The sequence below is a fragment of the Lygodium microphyllum genome, chromosome 20, assembly GCF_053477565.2.
Source record: "Lygodium microphyllum isolate KBCC chromosome 20, Lygodium_microphyllum_v1.1.10, whole genome shotgun sequence".
In the NCBI taxonomy this organism is placed as follows: Eukaryota; Viridiplantae; Streptophyta; class Polypodiopsida; order Schizaeales; family Lygodiaceae; genus Lygodium; species Lygodium microphyllum.
In genome coordinates, this window is record NC_141154.1 from 107534196 (window position 1) to 107556909 (window position 22714).

Genomic DNA, 22714 nt, shown 5'->3' on the forward strand with positions numbered 1-22714 from the left:
TAAATCAGCTTTACGGCTTAAGGCATTTGCTATCTTGTTGGTGGAGCCTGGCCTGTATTTGATCTCCAAGTCAAATTCGGCTAGGAAGTCTAGCCAGCGAGCTTGTTTGGCAGATAGCTTTGGTTGGGATTGGAAGTATTTGAGGGAGATGTTGTCGGTGAAGACTACTGTGTGTTTGTCCTGAACATAATGCTTCCATTTTTTGAGGCAGTGGATTACTGCGAGCATCTCCTTCTCATGTGTGCTCCATTTGGTTTCAGCATCTGTAAACTTCTTGGATTCATAAGCCAGGGTGGCCTTCTTGCATCAACACGCCCCCAATGCCATAATTTGATGTATTTGTGGAGATCTCAAAGGGTTTGGTGAAGTTGGATACTCTTAGGTCAAGGGTTTGACTCATGCATTTCTTCATCAGCTCAAAAGCATCCTGTTGCTCGTTGCCCCATGTAAAGGTGTTATCTTCTTTGGTGAGGTGGAATAGTGGTGCGATGATGAGGTTGTAATCCTTGATGAACCTTCTATAGAATACTATGAAATCGAGGAACTCCCGCACTTCTCTCATAGTCTTCAGTATACAAACCATTTTGGGATTGCTTTTACTTTCTGGGGGTCCACTTTGATACCGGCCGCTCCCACAATGAATCCTAGGAATTCTAACTCCTTTATTGTAAACTCACATTTCTCTGGTTTGGCATATAGCTTATGTTGTCATAGCTTCTCAAAAACTAAGCGTAAGTGCTGTTTGTGTTCTTCTACGGTTTTGCTATATACTAGGAGATCATCAATGTAGATAATGACCGTGTCTTCCATGGGGCAACTGTTTTGATAGTGTGGTCCCTCGCATTTGAAACATCTAATCCATGTGGTTGGGCCTGGGGGTCTCCACCACGATCTGCACTCGTCACTCACTCAACATGGCACAGAAAGGTAACACGATATGTGAGAGCAAGGTATACTCTTGTATTATTCAATCAAAGAAACGGTACAACATAGGCACATCCCAAGACTACACCCTCGTGGGCTACATATAAAAGGGTTCACCATTGGGTATAGGGAATCACAGGTAGAGTGGAAACCAAGCAAGGCTCAGAGTCACCACTACTCCCTATATAGGTGTTTCTGGTAGCAATGCCATGGTATAGCTACCCCCAAAAAACATCTATCTCTTTCCTTTCTTCTAGGTCCTCTTGGCACCTCTTCTTCGTCTTTGACTCCCTCCTTGCTTCCTCTACACCCTCCTCTTCTCCCCTTCCACCCTTGATGGCTTCTTTATCTACTACTTCATATAGCTTGAAGCAAGCTTCTCGGGCCCTCATGCTTGTGAATGGTTTGTGGATAGTGGCGCTTGTGGTCACACGACTCCCTTCAAAAGAGAGAATAGACCCTTTGTACTTGATGTAAGTTAAAGTCTACATTGGTAACAACTCTTCCATCCTTGCGCATGGCATAGGTGAGATTCAAATCATTCACAATGGTGGAGGTGGTGCCTTTATGTGGGAGATTCTCTATATTCCAAGGCTTGATTACCATTTGCTCGTGGTGAGCAAGATATGTGGATTGGCGCTCATTGTGGAGTCCTTTGGGATTCTAGATAGTTCGATGAGGAAGATCGTGTGCCATGGGTATAGGAGGAACATGGTATTTACAAGTTGAAGAGCACAATGGTCCTCACTTCCTATCTTCTCTCTTATTAATCCTAGATTGAGCTCTGGCATTGCCTAGTTTGATCACTTCAACCATTAGTACCTTTAAAAGAAGGCTCGTGAACAGATGGATTGTGGCTTGTGGGGTGGGCCATATCCCTTGTATATCTTGTATCAAAGACAAACAACAGTGTGATGCAATCTTGACCAAGGTGTCTTGATGGGCCAAGGCCCCCTTGGAGCTTGTCTTCATTGACATATGTGGCCAGATGCTTTAGGAGTCCCTCTAGAGAGGCAAATAGATCATGCTTATTGTGAATGATTATAATAGGATGACTTGGGTGTATTTCTTGTAGACAAAAGTGACAAACCTTCTCCAACTTTTGAGATAGGGACGAAGCTAAAAGACAATTAGAGTTGATAAAGGCGAAGAACCTCCAACAAGATGGCTCACTTTTATGTGGAGCGAGGGATTCATTAAGAGTTCACAAATACCAATACTCTCCAAAAGGACAGTGTCTTGGAGCAAAAGAATAAGATTGTGGTCTAGATGACAAGGACTTTGTTGGAGCATCAGAAGGTGCCTCAGGCTCTTTGGGCGATGAAACTAGCTTTTGTTTTCCAAGAGTTGTGAAGGACTTGTTTACAAAGAAGATATTTTGATTACATGGAATTTCAAAAAAGATTATCAATGATCGTGACACTCTTTATCTCCAAATTTTGAACTAGTCTTTTCTAAGCCATCGAGACTCGTCTATATTTCAGTATAACATAACACCCCCAAATTGATGGGGACAAAGTAAAAGAGAAATAAAGTCTTGAAGGATATTTTGAGGGCTTAGTGCAGTCAAGAGCCAAAGAGATGGATTGAATATCTTCTGTTGGTAGAGTATGCCTATTATGCTTCATTCCAACAAAGCGGTAGAATGACTTTGTTCCAAGCGTTGTTCAAGCAAGAGTTCTTATCTCCCCGAGACTTCTTCGATCCCATCATAAAGGTAGAAGCTTCTAAAAGAAATGTTAGATGACATGTAAGAATACGTCAAGGCAACCTGGCAAGATATAAAAGCAACATAGGATTGCCAAAAGATCCACACAGAACTAAAGAGGTTTGATCGAATCTATAAAGAATGCGATATGTTTTTTCTAAGGGTTCAACCCAAGAAAAGTTCTTTATCTCTTGCAAAGTTCAAGAAGCTTAGTTCTAGGTATTGTGGGGTATACAAAATCATAAAATGCATTGGAACACAATATTTGACTGGAGATTGGAGCTCAAATTGTTGGGCTCTTGCATGTGGGCCAAATTGAATGGGGATGGGCTCATCCCCCTTAGATCAGCTATAATTTCTCAATTCATAAGTGCTACTTTGAGTACGGGATGGGTGACTCGAAATGCGCAATGGTAGGAACTAGGTACGTAAAAAAAAAAAAAGGGTCCATGTTAGAATGGCCATTCCCAACAGGGAATGACCAGGAACTACTAGGGAGTAGGATTGGAATGGGCCAGAAAGGAGTGCTAGTGGTGGAGAATTTAGCGAGTAACTCTATATTCAACCAACTTGACTTTCAAGTCATCCATATCTGGAATGGAAAATTGTTGAAGTTCATGATCAAAGTAGTTCTATAGGTCCTTTCCTCTTGAGTACCTGCTGCATGAGGTTGGGCCAAGGTGGTGTAATTTGATCCATGTTGTAGCTCAGCTAGAGGAGTGAGCAACAGTTCGAGGAGTAAGATTGATAGAGAGAGAGAGAGTGAAAGTATGATTTGATTTGGGTATACCAACAATGTGTTGGTACACAAAGAATAAAATGTATTTATACTTAGGGCACGTAAGGGTGCATTCACGTGTACAACTAAATAATGTATGTGTACTATACACGGAGAAACACGGAAGCGAAAAGGGCCTTTATCCCAACAACCTTCCACTTAAAGGTCCAAAGTGAACCTCTAACCAACTCCCACTAGTCGTATGTAATGCTCATGCTGAGCTTCGCTTAGACTTTTAATGAGAACATCTGTAGGGTTGTCTTGTGTTTTGATCTTGGTCAAGGTGATTGGATCATCTTCCAGAATCTGTCACACATCTATATGCTTTGTGCGTGAATGATACATGGCATTCTTAGCGAGATACACAGCACTCTGACTATCACATCCCAAGATTGCAGTACCAATAGACATGCGGAGATCCTTTGCAAGTTTATTCAACCATATAGCTTCCTTAGAAGCTTCAGTAGCTGATATGTATTCAACTTCAGTGTTACTCAGTGCTACGATGTTCTGCAACTTGGAACACTGAGAAACGGCCCCACCAGCAACTGTAAAGACATGCCCGCTAGTGGACCTACGAGTGTCCAAGTCACTGGCCATGTGTGCATCACAATAACCTTGCAAACTAAGTGCACCTTGCCCATAGCAAATACACTTTCTTTGTGTACCCTTGAGGTATCGAAGAATACACTTGACTGCCTCCCAGTGTGTTTTGCCAGGATTTGACATAAACCTGCTAACAACTTCCACTGCATGAGCAATGTCTGGATGAGTAGCAACCATAGCATACATAAGAGAGCCACAAGCTGATGCATAAGGGACTCCCTTCATAGCATTGGCTTCTGCATGATCTTTTGGGCTGTTGGCTTTACTAAGCTTAAGGTATGGAGGTAAAGGCACCCCAAAAGGCTTAGCTTCAGCCATGTTAAATCTGTCTAGTATATTTTCGATGTACTTTTCTTGAGATAAAAACATCAATTTCTGCATTCTATTTCTGCGAATCCTCATGCCCAAAATATGCTCTGCATTCCCCAAATCTTTCATGGAGAAGGCTGATTTGAACTGATCTTTGAGAGCATCCAAGCTAGTCTTTCTATTCCCAGCTAGCAACATATGATCCACATACAAAACAAGTATGATGCGGCTGCCATCTGTATCCTTTTTCATGTACAAACAATGATCTGCATGACCACGTGCAAACCCATAAGATAGCATAAAAGTGTCAAACTTTTTGTAGCACTGCTGTGGTGCTTGCTTCAGCCCATACAAGCTGCGTTTTAGTTTACACACCATCTGCTCTTATCCAGGAACTACAAAGCCCTGGAGCTGTTTCATGTAGATTTCCTCGTCAATGTCACCATGTAGAAAAGCTGTTTTCACATCCATTTGGTACAACACTAAATCCAAATAGCAGTGAGAGCAAAAAGCACATGTAGAGTGGTCATCTTCACAATAGGTGAGAAGACCTTTTGGAAGTCAATCCCTTCCTTTTGTGCATACCCTTTGGCAACTAGTCTTGCCTTGTACTTGGGTTTCCCATCAACTATTTTTACTTTGTAAACCCATTTGTTTGGAAGAGGCTTCCTTCCTTTGGGCAATGACACAAGATCCCAACTATCATTAGCATACAGAGGTTTAATCTCTTCGTGCATAGCTAGCTCCCACTTAGTGCTGAATTTGCATGACTTGGCTTCTTTATATGTAAGAGGCTTACCCTCATATGTAAGTATCACATAATGCAAAGAGGGGTCAAACCTATGTGGTTGTCTTCTTACGTGTGTAGACCTGCGTACGCAATGATCTACATTTTCAAGAATTGGGTCTACATCTGGAGGCATGTCATTTTCAACATTTGTAAGCCATTTTCAGCATGCTGTTCATGCTGTACAACACCTTCATTTTCATCACCAGCACCTGCATTTTCATAATCAACAAGTCTATCTTGCTGTTCATGACCTCGTTGTGTTGCTATTTGCTGTCCATCATCATCTGGCTCAAAAATAACCAGCTGATCATCAATTTCAGCTTGTGGTACATCACCATGAGGCTCATCATATGAAGTAATAGGTGGCTGCAAATTCTGAAATTTGACATTTTTTATATCTTCATTAGAGACTAAAGTACCTTTCAACAATTTTTCCTCATTAAACACAACATTACGACTGCAAATAATTTTCTTGGACTGAGGTAACCACACTCTGTAGTCAAATTCACCCTCATTACCATAGCCCGTGAAGATGCCTTTGGTGGATTTTGGGTCAAGTTTGTTCTGCAGCTCATCTCTAACATGCACAGAAGCATCACAGCCAAATATGCATATATGGTCATATGAGGCCGATTTGCCAGACCAAACCTCCTCAAGGATGCCATTATTTGAGGACTTGTTTGGAGAGTGGTTGCAAATGTGAACCGCGGTTTTGAGTGCCTCTACCCAAAATTCATGAGGGAGATTAGCAATGGACAACATGTACCGCAATCTTTCACATAAAGTCCTATCATATCTTTCAGCCATTCTATTTGAAGAAGGGTTGTAAGGAGCTGTAAGCTCCCCCTTAATTCCATGCAAGTCACAAAAAGACTTGAATTCAGTAGATGTGAACTCACCCCCATTATTAGTTCTCAAGCATTTTAGCTTTCTACCTATCTGGGTGGTCACAAATGCATGAAAAGTTTTAAAAACAGCAAACACTTCACTTTTCTTTTCCAACAGGTATACCCAAATCTTTTTGGAACAATCATCAATAAAGGAGACAAAATATGCAGCACTACCCAACGATTTCACAGGCATACTACATACATCAAAATGCACTAAGTCCAAGACATTGGACGTACGAGAGACACTAGAGTAAAAGGAAAATTTTATATTATTTCCACACTAGTACTCATTACAAAAGTCAAGCGTAGAGCCTTTTCCATCAACCCTCTTTAAAGAGGTAAGGGCATCAAGTCCTTTCTGGCTCATATGGCCTAATCTCTTATGCCAGAACTACAAGTGGCTGCAAATTTCAGCAATTGCAAGAAACTTGCCATTCAAGGCTTTACAATGCAAACAATACAAAGTGCGCTTCTTGGTTCCTTTTGCAATCAGGATGGAACCCCTTTTCACTTTCCACAAACCACCACCAAACAGTGTAGTGTAGCCATGCAAGTCAAGCTGACCAACAGATAATAAACTCTTTTTAATGCCAAGTACATGTTTGACATCTTTCAACACAAGTTTTTGTCCATTGTCTAAAGACAAGTGCACAATGCCAATCCCATCAATGTTGCAAGGATGGTTATTTCCAAGATACATCTTTTCATAACTGCCTGCATTGAACATAGCAAAATATTCTAAGCAAGGAGTTACATGGAAAGAGGCACTAGAGTCTACAATCCAAGTCTGAGTGACACCATGATCAATTGACAAAAATGCATCAATTACATCAGCCTTGGTAATGTGCATATCCTGCGTGTGACATACAAGGGTATCATAGTCAACTGCACATAGTACATCAGTCTCTGTATCTGAAAGTTCCTCTATGACTACACTAGAAGCCACATTGGCCTTTTCCTTGACTTTGGCTGCCTTAGATGCATTTGCCTTATCCTCTTCTTTTTGTTTCCTGCTTTCTTCTTTCTCTCTTGTTTCTTCTTGTAGTACTTGCATTCAGGCTTCTTTTGGCCCTTCCAACCACAGTGATAGCAAGTAATGTCACTCTTTTCCTTTCCTTTGCGCTTGCTTTTGTTTCTATGTCTAGCATTTGCATTTTTCTTTTTAGCCCTACCTCTTACATTATAAGCTAAGTTGCTGCCTTCTCCACTAGACATACGTCCAATTTCTTCATTCAAGATTGAACCCCTCACCCCATCATATGAGAGATTGGGGTTATTGCTAAGAGAAACCACCAAGGTCTCCCAAGAATCAGGTAGTGTCATGATAAAAAAGATCACCCTCAACTTATCATCAAAATCCAAATTTACATCCTTGAGGTGATTTAAAATACCAATAAATACACTCAAGTGCTCAGCTGTAGGCTTTGACTCATCTTGTTGCATATTCACCAACTTGCGCATTAAATGCACCTCATTAACATGTGTGGTGATCTCATAGGTACTTTTTAGCTTCTCCCATATTGCATAACGAGTATCTAAACCCTTAATGTCTGTCAAAATGTCATCAGTGACATCCATCTTTAATGTAAGCCACAACCTTTTTGTTAACTTTGGCCCGATCTGCATCAAACATTTGTGTGGGTTTATCTTCGTGCAAAGCATCCTCACAATCCTTTAAGAACAATATGCCTTGCATAGGGTCTTTCCAAAAGTCAATCCAACTCTTGAAGTCTGAACCGGAAGAAGTTGCAGCCATTTTTATCACCAACACAAGAGTAAATACCCTGGATTGCAAAAGCACAAGCTGAACCAGCAAATACACTGCTGTTCTTCCTCAAAAAGTAATAAATCTCTGCTGTTTGTACATGAACCAGCCAACTAGACGGGCAAAAACTGCAAAAATTTACCAAATTCTGCACAAAGCCCTAAAATTTCATGTCCAATAGTGCATAAATGTCAGCCAATCTGACCTAGTTGAGCAAAATTTTACCAATGCATGAGCCCCAATTTTTTGGGGTCCAATGTTAGGAAATTTTACTCGGAAAAGCGAAATTCCGACAAATTTGGCAAAATCCCCAATTTGATGGAGGTCTCCACGCACAATGTTTGCAATTTCTGACCTGAATGATGCTGCCAGGCATAGACGGGATTAAATCTGGAAAATGCCCCAAATTTTTGGGATCAAATTTGCACAGAATTGACGGCTGTTCTTTCACGCATGAACTCCCATCAGGGGAAGGGAATGAGAGACATTTAGAAATTTTTTTAAAAGAAAAAATGTTTTTTGTTAAGAAAGAATGGGGAAGGGGGTCCGTTGACCCACCGTTCGGGCCCGTGTGCGCCTTGCTGTGGGCAACTTGTCTACCCTGGCGTCTGTGTTGTGTCCCGGCTGAGGCCGTCACTTGGTCGTCGGCACACGCGCGTCGCAGGTCCACACACGCTTGCCCCACTGCCCCATTACCTGTTGTAGCCCAGTTACGCCTGCCATTGCCTCATCGCTTGCACGCCACACGCTTGCTGTTGTACGCCTGCCTGTGACCCCTTGTGAGCTCGACCTATTCGTGAGCTTACTGTTGCTTGTCTGTCAGTGGTCTCGGGAAGTGTGCACAATTTGTGCTTTTATACCAGTTGTTGTAGCTCAATTGGAGGAGTGAGCAGCAGTTCGAGGAGTGAGAGTGATAGAGAGAGAGAGAGAGTGAAAGTATGATTCGATTTGGGTGTACCAACAATGTGTTGATACAGAGAGAATAAAATGTATTTATACTTAGGGCACGTAAGGGTGCATTCACATGTACAACTAAATAATGTACATGTACTATACACAGAGGAACACAGAGGTGAAAAGGGCCTTTATCCCAACAATCCATTGAACCTCAACTTGTTAGTGAAAACATTTAAGCCATTGCAATAGGAGTATGTGTGCTCAAAGTATAATAGGACTTTACCCAGTGAGTGCAAAGAAGGATTGCGATTGGAATGTAAAGTTGCTGGGGGTCCTGAAGGAGGGGTACTAGAAGTTTAAAGCTTGAAAGAACCCAAAAAGAGTAGAGATGTTGGATCCCCTAGGCTAAAAGGCCTAGAAGAGGGTGGATAATTGTATCTAGATGGTCTTGGGAGCCTCAAAGGATGAGAGAAAACAAAAGCCTAGGGTTTGGGGAGCCTTGAAAGAACACTCATGATAGAGATCAAGCCCTTTTTGATGGTACAAATTATTTCATTTAGTGGGAGATGAAATCTCAATTATTTAATGAACACCTACTCGAAGGGGCATTGGCACAAAGGGCGAAGGAAGGGGCATTGTAGGCATGGGTGCCGTATGAGAGGACAGGCTAGGAATGTGTACACGACGAAACTAACTAACCATTTGTGAGAGTGTCAGTGCACTAAGTGATGAATTGGGAGTCCACGACTTTGATTGCCCATGGGGATATAGAAACTTCGATTCAAAGAAATCCCTATCACAAAACTCCATATTCCACTTGGCATGGTAGCTAGAGCTTTGCACAAATGTAGAGATTGTGATATTGGAATACTTGGAAGGGAACCATAAGCCATATCCACAAGGCTAAGGGTTTGCTTGATGGAGTAGTAGAAACTTGGCTCCTTGTCTTGTTATGGCCAAAGAAATCAGATGACCAATAGAGACATAGTTGGGGACATTGCTAGGTGCAAAATGTAGTAGAATCGAAGCTTTTGGAGAGGAGATGTAGAAAACACAGCTATAGGAGTCTTTGAGGAGTGATCATCAACAAATACCACCTCTTGAGGAGAAAATACGATTGAAGGAGGACTTCTGAAAGCAAGACAACAACCGATTTGATGAAAGTGCAACCAATAGACTGTCCAGGATGATGACATCAGCCCGGTGATGGATGATGATGCGGCAGCTAGGGTGGCAATATGGTAGCGTGGTGTCTAAAAAGATGCAGCCACCAACAATCTATGATGACATTGCAACAGGTCGGAGTAGCAAGTGGAGCAATCACCAATAGGTGGAGAAGGCATAAAGGCATGGGCAATTGAAAGTAATTGTTTGGGACGTGAGTGGCTGGGTAGATGCCCTATTTACAGACACATGAGCCAACCAAATGTCTTGAGTGGTGCCCGGAATATCTCAGGTGGCACCAGGATAGTTAAGGTGAATTAACATGGGTGCACGAACAATATAGGTGCATTAGTATGGGTGTCAGGACAATTTAGGTGCATTTAGTATTTGAGTTTTGGGGGTTCTTTTATGACAATTTCAGGTGTATATGATGGCTTTGCATTTGGCATTATTTGAGTATTAGTGCATTGCTCAATCACAATGGGTCACAAGTAGGAGATGACTGCACAAAGAATATCCCCAGATATGAGGGTAGTAGTCCTCCCTCACCCACGTGATGGCGTTGTGGTATGCACGTTGATAGCGTCCACCCTCTACACGTGATTTCTCGTCCCTCAAGCCTTTCGGCTTTCTTGTAAGTATTCTTGTGTCTCCGCTGCACATCATAATATACATATCGTGTTACCTTCATTCCGTATCGTGTTACCTTGCCCGTTACATGTTACCTTCCGCTGCCTATGACGTGTTAAGCTTTTGCGTTCCGTGTCGTGTTGAAAAACGCTTCCGCACAACTGTGGGACCGCTGAATAGAGGGTGATCCCTCATGAGGCGGGCTCCACGGGGTGGGTGTTGCCTACCCCATGACGGCTCCAAGGGAGTGTCATCACACTTGATATCGGAGCAAAGTCCTCGGCTGGTGCGCAATGACCCCCGAGTGAGTGAGCCTGGTCAAAGTACAATGGGTAAAAAGAAGAAAGGTGTTGGAAAAGTAAAAAATGAGCACAAAAGAGTGGATAGGGCCCAAAATGAGGCCGAAAAACAGCAAATTGAAGATTTTTATGTTGAAAAATACAAGATTTTGACGCTATGGTTCAAAAATGAGGATGAAAAACGAATCCTCTAGACAACTAAGATACAATGGCTGCAAAGCGGCCATTTTCTGTCAAAGAAAGAAGAAAAAGATTTTGAAGGTAAATTGAAGCTCGTAAAGGATACACAACTGGGTGTAAAAATGTGTCTTCAAGCAGTGAATGACAACATAGCTGAGTGATTTGAAGCACACAAAAATAATTTGGATTTTGATCTGCTCCTTGTCGAGCGCCAATTTCAAAAGGAAATGAGAGAAAAGTATGGTGAAGTCATAGCGCAGGGGGGTATGCCAGATGACGTGGTTTCAACAAAGACACCTCCCGCATGTCAATATACATAGTGTGCTGATATGCACAACTCCGACAGTGATTACGAGTCAGAAAGTGAATCGGAAAGTGAAAGCGGTGCAGATGATCTATTGAATGATCAAGAGTTTTTGACTGCAATAGAATGCCACATAGCCATGGCTGAACAGATGATATCAAATGGGCAATTGACTCTCGAACAACAAAGAATGCTATCAGAGATGGCAGAAAGGATGAAGCAAGCACTGGCAAAGCTCAACCAGCAAGATGATAAAGATGAGCAGACTGCTATTGAAGAAGAAGCAAACCATGAGGAGAAGTATTGGAGAGATGACAGCCAGATTGGCGAGCCAGATTATGATCAAACGCTGTGTCAAGACGAACTAGAATGGTCCAATGGGCCATATGTAGATCACCAGTATGAAGAACTCGTAACGGCACGGACGAGTATAAATGAAACCGTGGCCAAGGAGCCTCCAATATACATATAGGGGGCCAGTATGCCTAGTTACATGGTAGATGGAGTGCTTATTGAAGAATATGAAGATTGGCAGGCGACCTCTGGGTCGGAATCAGATATAGAAGAGCAGTTTGAAGAACTCGTGACGGCACAGGCGAGTATAAAGGAAACCGTGGCCATACAAGCTCCAGTGTGCTTACAAGTGGCTTGTGGACCTAGTTATATGTTTGATGACGTCTTGATAGAAGACTGTGCTAAAGAAAAGACGACCTCCGAGTCGCATCTATTGTCAGATGGCGTGATCCATGAAGAGTGCAATATCGTGGATGAGGCAATTATAGCACAATCCCAAGCAATTGACCCCCCCTATGGCATGGAGTCGAGTTCGAACTCTCATGACCAGTTTCCATATGAAGACTCCTGGAGCCGGGAGGATAAACGAATGGCCAGATCTTGTATGAAGGACTCTTGGAGCCGGGAGGATAAACGAACGGCCAGAGCATGTAGTGAGGACTCTTGGAGCCGGGAGGATAAACAAACGGCCATATCTTGCAACGAAGACTCCTGGAGCTAGGAGAATAAACGAATGGCCATATTCCACGATGACATATCTGAAGATTCTTGGAGCCAGGAGGATAAACGAACAGCCAGATCATGTATTGAAGACTCCTGGAGCCGGGAGCATAAACGAACGGCCATAATTCAGTATGAAGCTAAGCCATGTCACCGGGAGCCGAGTTCGAGCGATTATAGTTCCAGTGATTACAGTTTTGACTCTTATGAGTCCAACCATGAAGATGACTCTGCGGAGTCCAGTTTAGAAGAAGAAGAAGAAAAAGCAGAGCAGAATGCAAATTTTCAAGCACATCAAGATTATGACAGTATTGAAGACTCCTTGTGCCGGGAGGATAAACGAACGACCAGTTTCAATAGTGATACCACCGACGAAGATCGGTTATTTGATACTGAACATCCAAGTTCAGTCTGTACTGTCTCGAGGAAGACCGACATGGCAAAGGTTATGCTGCGATGGGTGAGGCCCTGAAGGGAAAAAGGGGCCAGACGGAGCCGGGTGCGAGCTCGCGGGTTGGTGACCCTCCCTATGGTACGGAGTTAGGTACGAACTCGTGTGACCAAAGTATCGTTAAGCTGCCGGAGGTCATGGTCGTGTTTGACGCGAGTATGAGTCAGAAACCGAGCCGTCACATTCAGATAATGATAGTGTTGAATACTTCTCGTGCCGGGAGGATAAACGAACGGCGACATCTTGTGTTGAAGACTCCTTGTGCTGGGAGGATAAACGAACGGCGATAGTTTTTGTTGAAGACTCCTTGTGCCGGGAGGATAAACGAACGGCGACATCTTGTGTTGAAGACTCCTTGTGCCGGGAGGATAAACGAAAAGGCGACATACTGTGTTGAAGACTCCTTGCGCCAGGAGGATAAACGAATGACTATTCTTATTGATAATATTTTTGAAGATTCCTTGCGCCGGGAGGATAAACGAATGGCTTTGCTTATTGATAATCTTTTCAAAGACTCCTTGCACCGGGAGGATTAAACGAATGGCTATGCTTATCGATAATCTTTTCAAAGACTCCTTGAGTCGGGAGGATAAACGAAGGGCCACACTTCATATCGAAGACTCCTTGCGCCGGGAGGATAAACGAATGGCTATGCTTATTGATAATCTTTTCCAACACTCCTTGAGCCAGGAGAATAAATTAATGGCCAGACAGAATGTTCTGATGTGTCAAGACTCCTTCAGCAAGGAGGATAAACGAATGGCTATGTTTAAGTTTGATTCTTTTGAAGACTCCCTGTGCCAGGAGGATAAAGAAACGGACAACCTTTGTAGACGTTATGTCGAAGACTCCCTGTGCCAGGAGGATAAAGAAACGAACAACCTTTCTTCACATTACGTTGAAGATTCCCTGTGCCAGGAGGATAAAGAAACGGCCAACCTGGGTACACTTTCTGTAGAAGACTCCTTGCCACGGGAGAATAAAGAAACGGGCAATTTCCAAGTTTATCCTGCAGATATACCAAGCTCCTTGTGCCAGGAGCCTAAAAGAAAGGCCATTTATCCGGTTACCATATGGTACTTGAATAGAGTGCAGATTCGAAGGATAAAGAACTCCTGTCGCCAGGAGTATAAACGAATGGCTTATGTGCAAGCTACCAGAAGAGTAGTCCAAAACTCGCGTCGCCACGAGTATAAAGGAATGGCTAGTTTCCTTTCACTTGGCGCTGTATGTGTCATTACAAGGGTTGCAAACTCGCGTCGCCACGAGTATAAAAGAACGGCTAGTTCCCTGTCACTTGGCGCTGTATGCGCCATGACGAGTGCTGCAAACTCGCGTCGCCACAAGTATAAAGGAGCGACTAACCCCCCTTTATTGGGCGCTTTACGCGCCACCAAACGTGCCACCTTCGCAAGACGGCGGCATACTCGAAAATATTGGGCTTACCTGGCCCAACTTTTTTCAAGGGGAGGTGCGTCATCACAATGCACCTACTATCTTAATTAAGGATTGACAGACCAAGCCAATTGGCGCCTCCTTTCTCAGGTGATTCTTTCAAAAGATTGACAGATCAGGCCAATCGGGGCCTTCTTTCTTAGGTGAATCAAGGATTGACAGATCTGGCCAATTGGGGCCATAAAACTCAGGGCGCCGCTTCATGGGCCCTCGCATTCATGGCATGGCACACTCCAAGCTGAGTTATGCGCCTCGCCTCTTCAGTCCACTGACAGTTTCTACACACTCATACTGTCAGGACCTTCAGTTATTGCAAGTGAACACAACTTGTTTTAACTTGGTTATTCTCCATTCTGTGATTGTAAATGTGGTCAGCAGATGGTTGAGTTGAAGTGTTTCCAATATTACTTCTCTTCCTAGTCAGCTAGTTTGGATCATTCCACAACTGTAAATTGAGTCAGTGGGTGATCATCTTTGAGTCATGAAGACTATGTTTCCACATTTGTAATTGAGTCAGTGGGCATGGCACCTAGTGGGTAGACCCTGGTCGGCTTGATATTGAGTCAACAAAGACCCCCAAGTTTGTGGTCATAGGTTAGGTCTAGCGGGTAGACACTGGCCATCTTGATAGTGAGACGTGTTTAGACCCTTGAACTTTTGAGTCTCATCACACCACTCTTGGTGCAATTGAGTCTAGTTGCACACCTCGATGAGGACGTCGAGTTCTTTCAAGGAGGTGTGTATGAGGGTAGTAGTCCTCCCTCACCCACGTGATGGCGTCATGGTATGCACGTTGATAGCGTCCACCCTCTACACGTGATTTCTCGTCCCTCAAGCCTTTCGGCTTTCTTGTATGTATTCTCGTGCCTCCGTTGCACATCATAATATACATATCGTGTTACCTTCATTCCGTGTCGTGTTACCTTGCCCGTTACGTGTTACCTTCCGCTGCCGATGACGTGTTATGCTTTTGCGTTCCGTGTCGTGTTGAAAAACGCTTCCGCACAACTGTGGGACTGCTGAATAGAGGGTGATCCCTCATGAGGTGGGCTCCACGGGGTGGGTGTTGCCTACCCCATGATGGCTCCAAGGGAGTGTCGTCACACCAGATGTGATGAATGGACTTATAAGGTAAGACCCCTATTCTAGTCACAGAAGGAAAATCTATTATAAACGCATATGTTTGAGAAAACCAAAGTTAAGCTATACAAGCCTCATATTGGACAACAATCATACATGATGAGATAGGTCTATAGAAAGGGCAGCGTGAGAAGCCATTTAGGAGGTCTGCAATGCTAGACTATGTATGTCTCTAAATGGAAGAATGTGCCAGAGTCCCAAGTATGAAGAAAAGCATCTCTTTTTAAGAAAAGCATCTCTTTTTCCTCATTTTGTGTTATCAGTTTGTGCTTTGTTGTATGACTGGTTTTGTGTTTTTGTGTTTAGAGCATTCCTTCACATGGTATCAGAGCTAGGTATTCTTTGACAAACCTTGGCTTTTGATCGGAAAGCTTATCTACAGAAGCACGAACAATTGAAGGGTTAGATGACTTTGAACGCATTCACACCACCGCTCCAATCTCCACAGCCAAACATGGACAGAAACCGTCAAGAGTGGGCCTCCGAGCTTGCTACTATTTGATCTAATATGGGGAGAGAACCATTGGACTACCATGGAGTCCACAGACCATATTAGATTTCTGCTGATGAGCATGATCTCATCCTTAGGCATAGGGCTGAATAGGAGGTTGAAGGTAAGCCTAAGTTATCTCCTTTAGATTCGGTGTGTTATATTTATATTTGTAAATGTACTGTGCAATAATAGAAATTCTGTATTCCACTTTTTAATTTGTTTTAACAAGTGATTTTACTTGTGATAGTTCTATACAAGCAAAATCTAGTTCACTAATGTATATTGCAACATCCGATTGTGCATTGCTGCAATCGGTTGCTCACTGTTTTAATGCCATTTTATATGCTTCAGGTCTATGATTGGTGAACTCTTTTTCTTTTTTTGAGTGCTAGGTGTTGCAATTGTTTACTGCTAATATCGACCAGAGTAACATTGAAAGATGGCAGGAGAGGATGGAAAAGAGTCTGTTGACACTGATGGATTAAGAGATGCAGGTTTTGCAATTTGGATTGATTTTGATTGTACTATAATCATCTCATTGTTTCCAAAAGAATCAACTTCTAATTGGTGTTGTGTGTGTCTGATAGGCATGCATATCCCATTGCCTAGTGACAAGCTCCAACTGTTGACCATGCCAGAGTAAGTGTGCTTACAAAAAGGTTAACACTTTTTCAAAGATGATTGCACTTTCAAAGATGCATGGACATCCATTCAAAAGCCTTAATAACTTGTTATGTAAATTCGATTTTAAAGAAAAAAACACTATCAATGTTATATCACATTGTATGCTAAAATGATCACAAATGATGAACGTACTTGAGGTTCTGGTGAGGCATGAAGCTTTTACATGCAAATAAGTATTAAGCTACCCAATGTGGCTGATGATCAACAAAATTCTTTCAGCTGAGCTAGTTGAAAAATCTTATAACAAAGCAACCTCTTGTGTTGCTGCTTTTCCTCTTTTTTAAGCTACAAAAGCTAGCCATTAATCGAGTACAAATCTTGGTCAATTCATTTAGCTCTTGTTTAGGCAAGGATGCAAGACTCAAAAAGTTATTGTTGGGTGTTCATACTGTCTGCCCATTTCTATTTGATGCTGCCAGCCCTCCTCCCAAAAACAAGGACCTTAAAAAAAGACCCAAACAAGGGCTTCCTCTCCAATGGGCTTGTTGGAGTGTTAGTGTGGATTCTAAACCCTTGCTTGTGCCTCAGTGCCTTGATTGGGCTAGAGACGTTCCCAACATCAATCTTCACTACAACTCCTATCACTTTGCCTCATACTAGCTTCCTTCATAGCGTTTTGGGAGTTTGGAGTCTATCCCATAGGGTGCTAGTGTAGGACTGCACAAGCATGTTTAGGAGGAGATTGATAGACAACCAATCATTTGGGTTGTGTAGTTTAGTGAGTTGAGTCATAGATCCCTTGCAACTTGTCAAGCTCACCCTTGAAAGCCCTTTTGAAGACATAGCTACTATCTCAAGTGTGTTGCATCCCCATGGGAGCTATGTCTTCAAAAGGGCTCTCAAGGGTGGGTTGTGATGGGTTTTGGAGACCTTGGTGAGGAGACGGGAGATTGTTCTAGTGTTGGATCTTCACCACAACTCCTATCATTTTGCTTTATACCACCATCCTTCACAAAGGTTTTAAGTTTGGAAGTCACTTTGCAAGATGCCAATTCAGGATTCTATTAGGTGTCAAGTTGAATTTTGTAGTCAGCCAACCATTTGGATCGTATAGGTTAGGGACATCAATGATGTGTAGCTTGGTGTATTTACACATACTCAACGTGTTAGTTAGCCCTACATTTTTCCATTGGTTGCAAGGTAAAACAAGTCCTTGTATAGGTGCTAGACGACATGACAGAGGTGTTGGCTTGTGGATGAGAGATTGATGACTCCTGAGTTTTTGTGCACACACCCAACACCCACCCCCAAAGAATGGTTATACTGACATTCAATGAAGAAAGTATATTCCTTGTGCTTGGCAAGGTTGGCGATCTCATTGGTGGCAATGAGACGAGACTCCTTTTTCTTCTCTGATGCAATGCCTGTGACGACATTCAGTGATTTGGTGCCCGTCTTTTGACAATAATTGCACCTCTTTGGTTTGTTGGATGTACTTTTGGAGGGATGGAAAAAGAATGGACCAGCACGGAATCGTGTCTTGGAGGAATAATTTGATGAAGAAGATGAATGATTAGCAGGGGTATTTGTTGGTTTTTTACCAGCATGCTTGTGCTTCACTCGATTTTGACCTTTTCTACAATGGTGGGTAGAAAAGGCTTGTTTGGTTGCCATGGTAGCATTGCGGTTGAGACGGCTTTGTTCTTCCCCCAACAAAAGACACACAAGTTGGTTGAAATTGTAGTTAACTTGGTTTCCCATAGATCAACCGCAAAGTGATAGCAAAACCTTGATAAGACTCTAGTAGATTATTAAGAGTGATGGAAACAAGCAGATTATTTAGGACTTCTTCATCAATATTTGATAATCGTTCAATAAGATCTTTGATGCAGGTGAGATAGGCATCCATATTACCTCCTTTCATCATGCGAACCTCTTCTAGTTGCTTACGTAGGTAAGCAATGTGCACTTCATTGTGCACTTGATATAACGTTACAAGCTTATTCCATGCATCCTTGTGTGTCTTGCATGATTGGATTTTTGGAATGATATCTCTTTTCACAGATAAAGTGATTAAGGCATGGGCTTGGGCATCACAGCCATCCCATCGAATTTAGTCTTGAGTAGGAGGCGTTGTAGAAGAGGAAGATGATTTAATATCATGAGAGCGACCTTGTGATGTAGAGGCGGGAGTTGGTGCCGGACCTTGGTGTTGGAGAGGCCGGCCTTTGCTCAATGCCATTCACAATATTCCATAAATTCTTGGCAACAAGGACATGTCACATCATGTAAGCCCATATTGGGTAATTGGTGTCGTGAAGCTTGTCATCGGCCCCAAGCATACCCAATAAATGATTATTTTTGCTGGCCATTAGTGGAAATCACCAATAACATAAATTTTCCAAGTGAAGAGAGAGAAAATAGATGCTTGAATAATAATAAACTACCGATAAAAGAGATGCTCGCTGCCTCAATGAAGTTGAAGAATAAAATTTTCTCTTGTTGTTTTCCTGTTGAGAAGAGAGAAAAATATGCTGAAAATGATAATTTTAAAAATATCACCTGGCTAAGGCAGCAATCAGCAATATGCTGAAATCAGAAATTAGTGGCTGAGATGCTCTGATAATATGGACAGCAGCAAAATTTGAGTAGATTTGCCCAATAAATGCACTAGAATAAGAAAATTTGTATTCAATCTTGATGGATATAGGCATGATCGCTCTCGTAAAGAATGTCTTTAATGTGCAGCAGCCAAAGAAGATGATTTGAAGCAAAAGCCCTAAAATTTGGCGACCCAATGATGAAGAAACATGAAGACAATGTCAGAAGGGGCAGTTGTTGTGCCAGAGAAGGGAAATTGTGCAAAAACCCCAAAATTTACTCAAAAATTGAAGAGAAATTAAAGAAGTTGAATATTGTTATTACCTAGTTGTTGTCCACTACCACTCCTTAAGCTGAATTGAGTCCCAATTTTGATGATATTTGATGAACTTCAAAAAAGCACCAAATTTTCTAAAGAAATTTGGAAAAAATGAGCTTGGATGGTGAAAGCCTCAAAATTTATAAAAAATTGAAGAATTTTGTGTGAAATTTTACTAGATGTAGCTGAATGTTAGGCCCCTTGATGAATTGAGCCTTAAGGTCGATGAAGAATGCTGATATTTTGAAAGGCCCTAAAATTTTCGATGGAATTTGTTCAAAATTTGGCCAATTCGATGAAAAGTCCCAAATTTTATTGATGCTATTGCGTGGCTTCTTCGGTTCGATGATGAGCTTGAGGAAATGGATGACAAATCCCCAAATTTCTACACTTAGCCTTTTCCTTTTTAGACTTCCGTTGCATACTTAGTACTTACATACTCATTGCATTGCACTACGCTTTGCTTTCCTTTATTTTCAGTTTTGTTTTTTCTGAAGCATCTCACTACTCACCTTTGTGTTTGCAGGTTTCAATCTGTTTTGCAGGTTTTGCAGGATTTTGTATTTTAGTGTAGGGCTAATATACAGGCTTACACTAGTTCTTGAGCTGGAGAGAGGAGATGAACGCTGTTGCTTTCAAGGTTTCATCTACTTGGAGTTTTGCTTTTCTACTAGCATGGAAGCTTCCCCTCCCATAGGTGGATCATGTAGCATCTTTCCTGATGCTATCATGTCGGTGTGTTCTAGCCTTGCTTTTCCAGCAGGGATGATTCATCATCTTCATCCAGATGGTCCTCAGCACCACACGAAGACCGACATCCTCAAACTCCTCTTTCTTTTTTGGCATCGACATCTAGGTTGAGAGGGGGTCCCTACTTTTCTTGATATTCTACAGGTTTCAGCACTTGTCTTTGATATTGGCCTTCCCCCCTATTGTATCTTCTATCATCTTTGTACTTGGACGCTTGGACAAGTGAACAATTTTCCCATGAGAGAAATTGTCCAAGTGGCACTTGTTGCATGAGCATTCTTCAGTATGTAGCATACTATGCATCCCATTGTGCAAAGCACCATTGAACAGATCCTAAGGTGTTTCGATGGACGGATTATACCACAATTGTCATGGCAATCCTTGAGTGGATAGGTAAGCTTGTAGTGTTTTGTGATGTGTTGGATGTGCCATCCCTACTTTCGTCTTTTGGCTCATTGCTACTTAATCAGCCGCCGGTCATAAAATTCACTTTCCACAAAAAAAAAAAACCAAGAAAAAAAAGAGCCCAATGTGATTCCATCTGCCTTTGCAGGGCTTGGTAGGCCATTGGGTAGTCGACGAGTATCCTTTGACCGATCCCCTGTCCTCTCTAGAGTGACTACTTGGACTCTCTTAATAAGATAACCATCGCCTCTATAGTCTTGGTAGGCCATTGGGCAGCCGATGTGCACCCTTTGTCTGATGCCTTGGCTGCTTTGGAATGGCACCCCTTGGGATAAACATTACATGCCTTTCCTTTTAGGCTCAGTTTTAGGCTTGAGAGGGGGTGTTGAGCTAAAATACGCTTTACAGTTGATAATTTTTTGCAAATAATCCTAAAACACGCTTAGTTAATGAAAAACACAAATTCGGTACGTGGTCTAGAGAGTTTCAGTGGTCCCCCAAAACCGTGATTTTTTGGGGCATCCTTTAACATCTATAAATTGACAGGCTGCCCACTATTCATCCTCATTCTTTGGTGCATGTTTCTCACTCTATTGTGCAGATTTCAGGCATTAGCTATCTACCATTTATTGTCCAACCATCATTGAGTGCAGCCCATTACTATCTAGCCCTAGGTGGCCTGTTTTCAACCCTGTAACACTTGTAGATGCATCTGAAGATGTGGGGCTGCTCCTCTGTCTCCTAGACCAAGGGCTAACTGTAGATGTAGTACTGATGATGTTTTTTGTCCACTAAGACTATTATTATTGCTTTTCTTTTTGCACATAACTATCATGATTATCATGATCATCATCCAATGTATCACTAGTAGATGCATACCAATTGCTCATCTTATAAAAAATAAAATTCTTGCTCATTCTGAACTCACCTGTGATAGGGTTATAATAACGATACTCTTTTTGCTCTTTAAAGAATATCCAAGAAAAATACGTTTTTCAACCTTTGGATTAAGCTTCTTTTACAACTTGTCTTGCATATGAACATATGCAATACAACCAAACACTTTGAAGTGTGATACATCAAGCTTCCTGATTATAAAGCATTCTTTGAGGGTCATTCCATGAATTGTAGCTATGGGAGTTATATTTATAATATAGGCAGTAGTATGAGCAACTTCAAACCAAAAATATTTTGGCTTTTTTTTTTCAGCCATCAATGCTCGTGCAACTTTTGCAACATGCCTATTTTTTCTTTTTGCAAATCCATTTTGCTGTGGGGTATACCTGTAAGTAAATTGTCTCTTTATCCTATGAGACCTCAAGAAGTCACTGAACTCATCCGAGAGATATTCTCCTTCTCCATCTAACCTCAAGTACTTAGCTTTTAAGCTTGTTTTTGTTTAACAGTAACCTTGAAAGTTTTGAAGTGCTCAAGTACATCACTCTTTTCTTTCTTAAAACATACCCACAGCTTTCTTGAACAATCATTAATAAATGTGACAAAATATTTGCTTTCACTAAGAGATATGTTTTGTGTAGGCCCCTAAGTATCTGTATCCTCAGCATTAAGTATATTTTTGCTCACATCTCTATCTTGTGAAAAAGGTTGCCTTGCTTGCTTACCAAATTGACATGCTTCATACACTTTATGAAATTCTGCAACTTTAAAAGCAAGCAACCTTGTAACCAACCCTTTGGATTGCATTAATTTCAACCTTTTGCACATTTTCATGTCCAATATATTTGTGTCATATTTGAATGTTTGCAACCACTCCTTTATCTTACGTATATATAGCAGCATTCACAGCAAGAATTTCAGTATCTAAAGTGAGCATGTAACCAACTCTGCTTTCTTTTGCGACCAATCTGCACTTATCATTAAAATCATCACAAAGCAACCTTTTGCATTAAATTGAACTTGCAACCCTTACTCTACCATTTGACCAATAGACACTAAATACTTTGTGATAGATAGCACATGTTATAAATTTGACAGACTCTTTGTCTCTCAAGCATCATGCAAGAACAAGGCAACTTTTACAATGTGTGAAATTGGATGGCATGAATCATCACCTATCTACACATAACTAGGATATTGTCAAATGTGCATTTGTTCAAATCATTTAGCATGGTTGATCATATGATTAGATGCATCTAAATTAACATATCACATAACGTCATGTGTCCCCTTTCCTATAACAACATTTATGATAAGCTGC

The 22714-nt window shown here is 41.8% G+C and overlaps 1 protein-coding gene across 2 annotated transcripts in view; it reads left to right on the forward strand.

Moving 5' to 3' along the window:
- The window catches only part of LOC148019234 (nicotinamide/nicotinic acid mononucleotide adenylyltransferase-like), a 134297-nt gene that overhangs the window by 54588 nt on the left and 56995 nt on the right, over positions 1-22714 (forward strand). Inside the window, exons 3-5 of one of the 2 annotated variants that reach the window (XM_087660826.1) lie at positions 15611-15918; positions 16190-16291; positions 16385-16436. In XM_087660826.1, coding sequence (XP_087516952.1) covers positions 16237-16291; positions 16385-16436 — 107 coding nt within the window. In that variant the 5' untranslated portion in view covers positions 15611-15918; positions 16190-16236. The remainder of the gene's footprint in view (positions 1-15610; positions 15919-16189; positions 16292-16384; positions 16437-22714) is intronic. The other variant, XM_087660825.1, reaches the window with a different exon arrangement.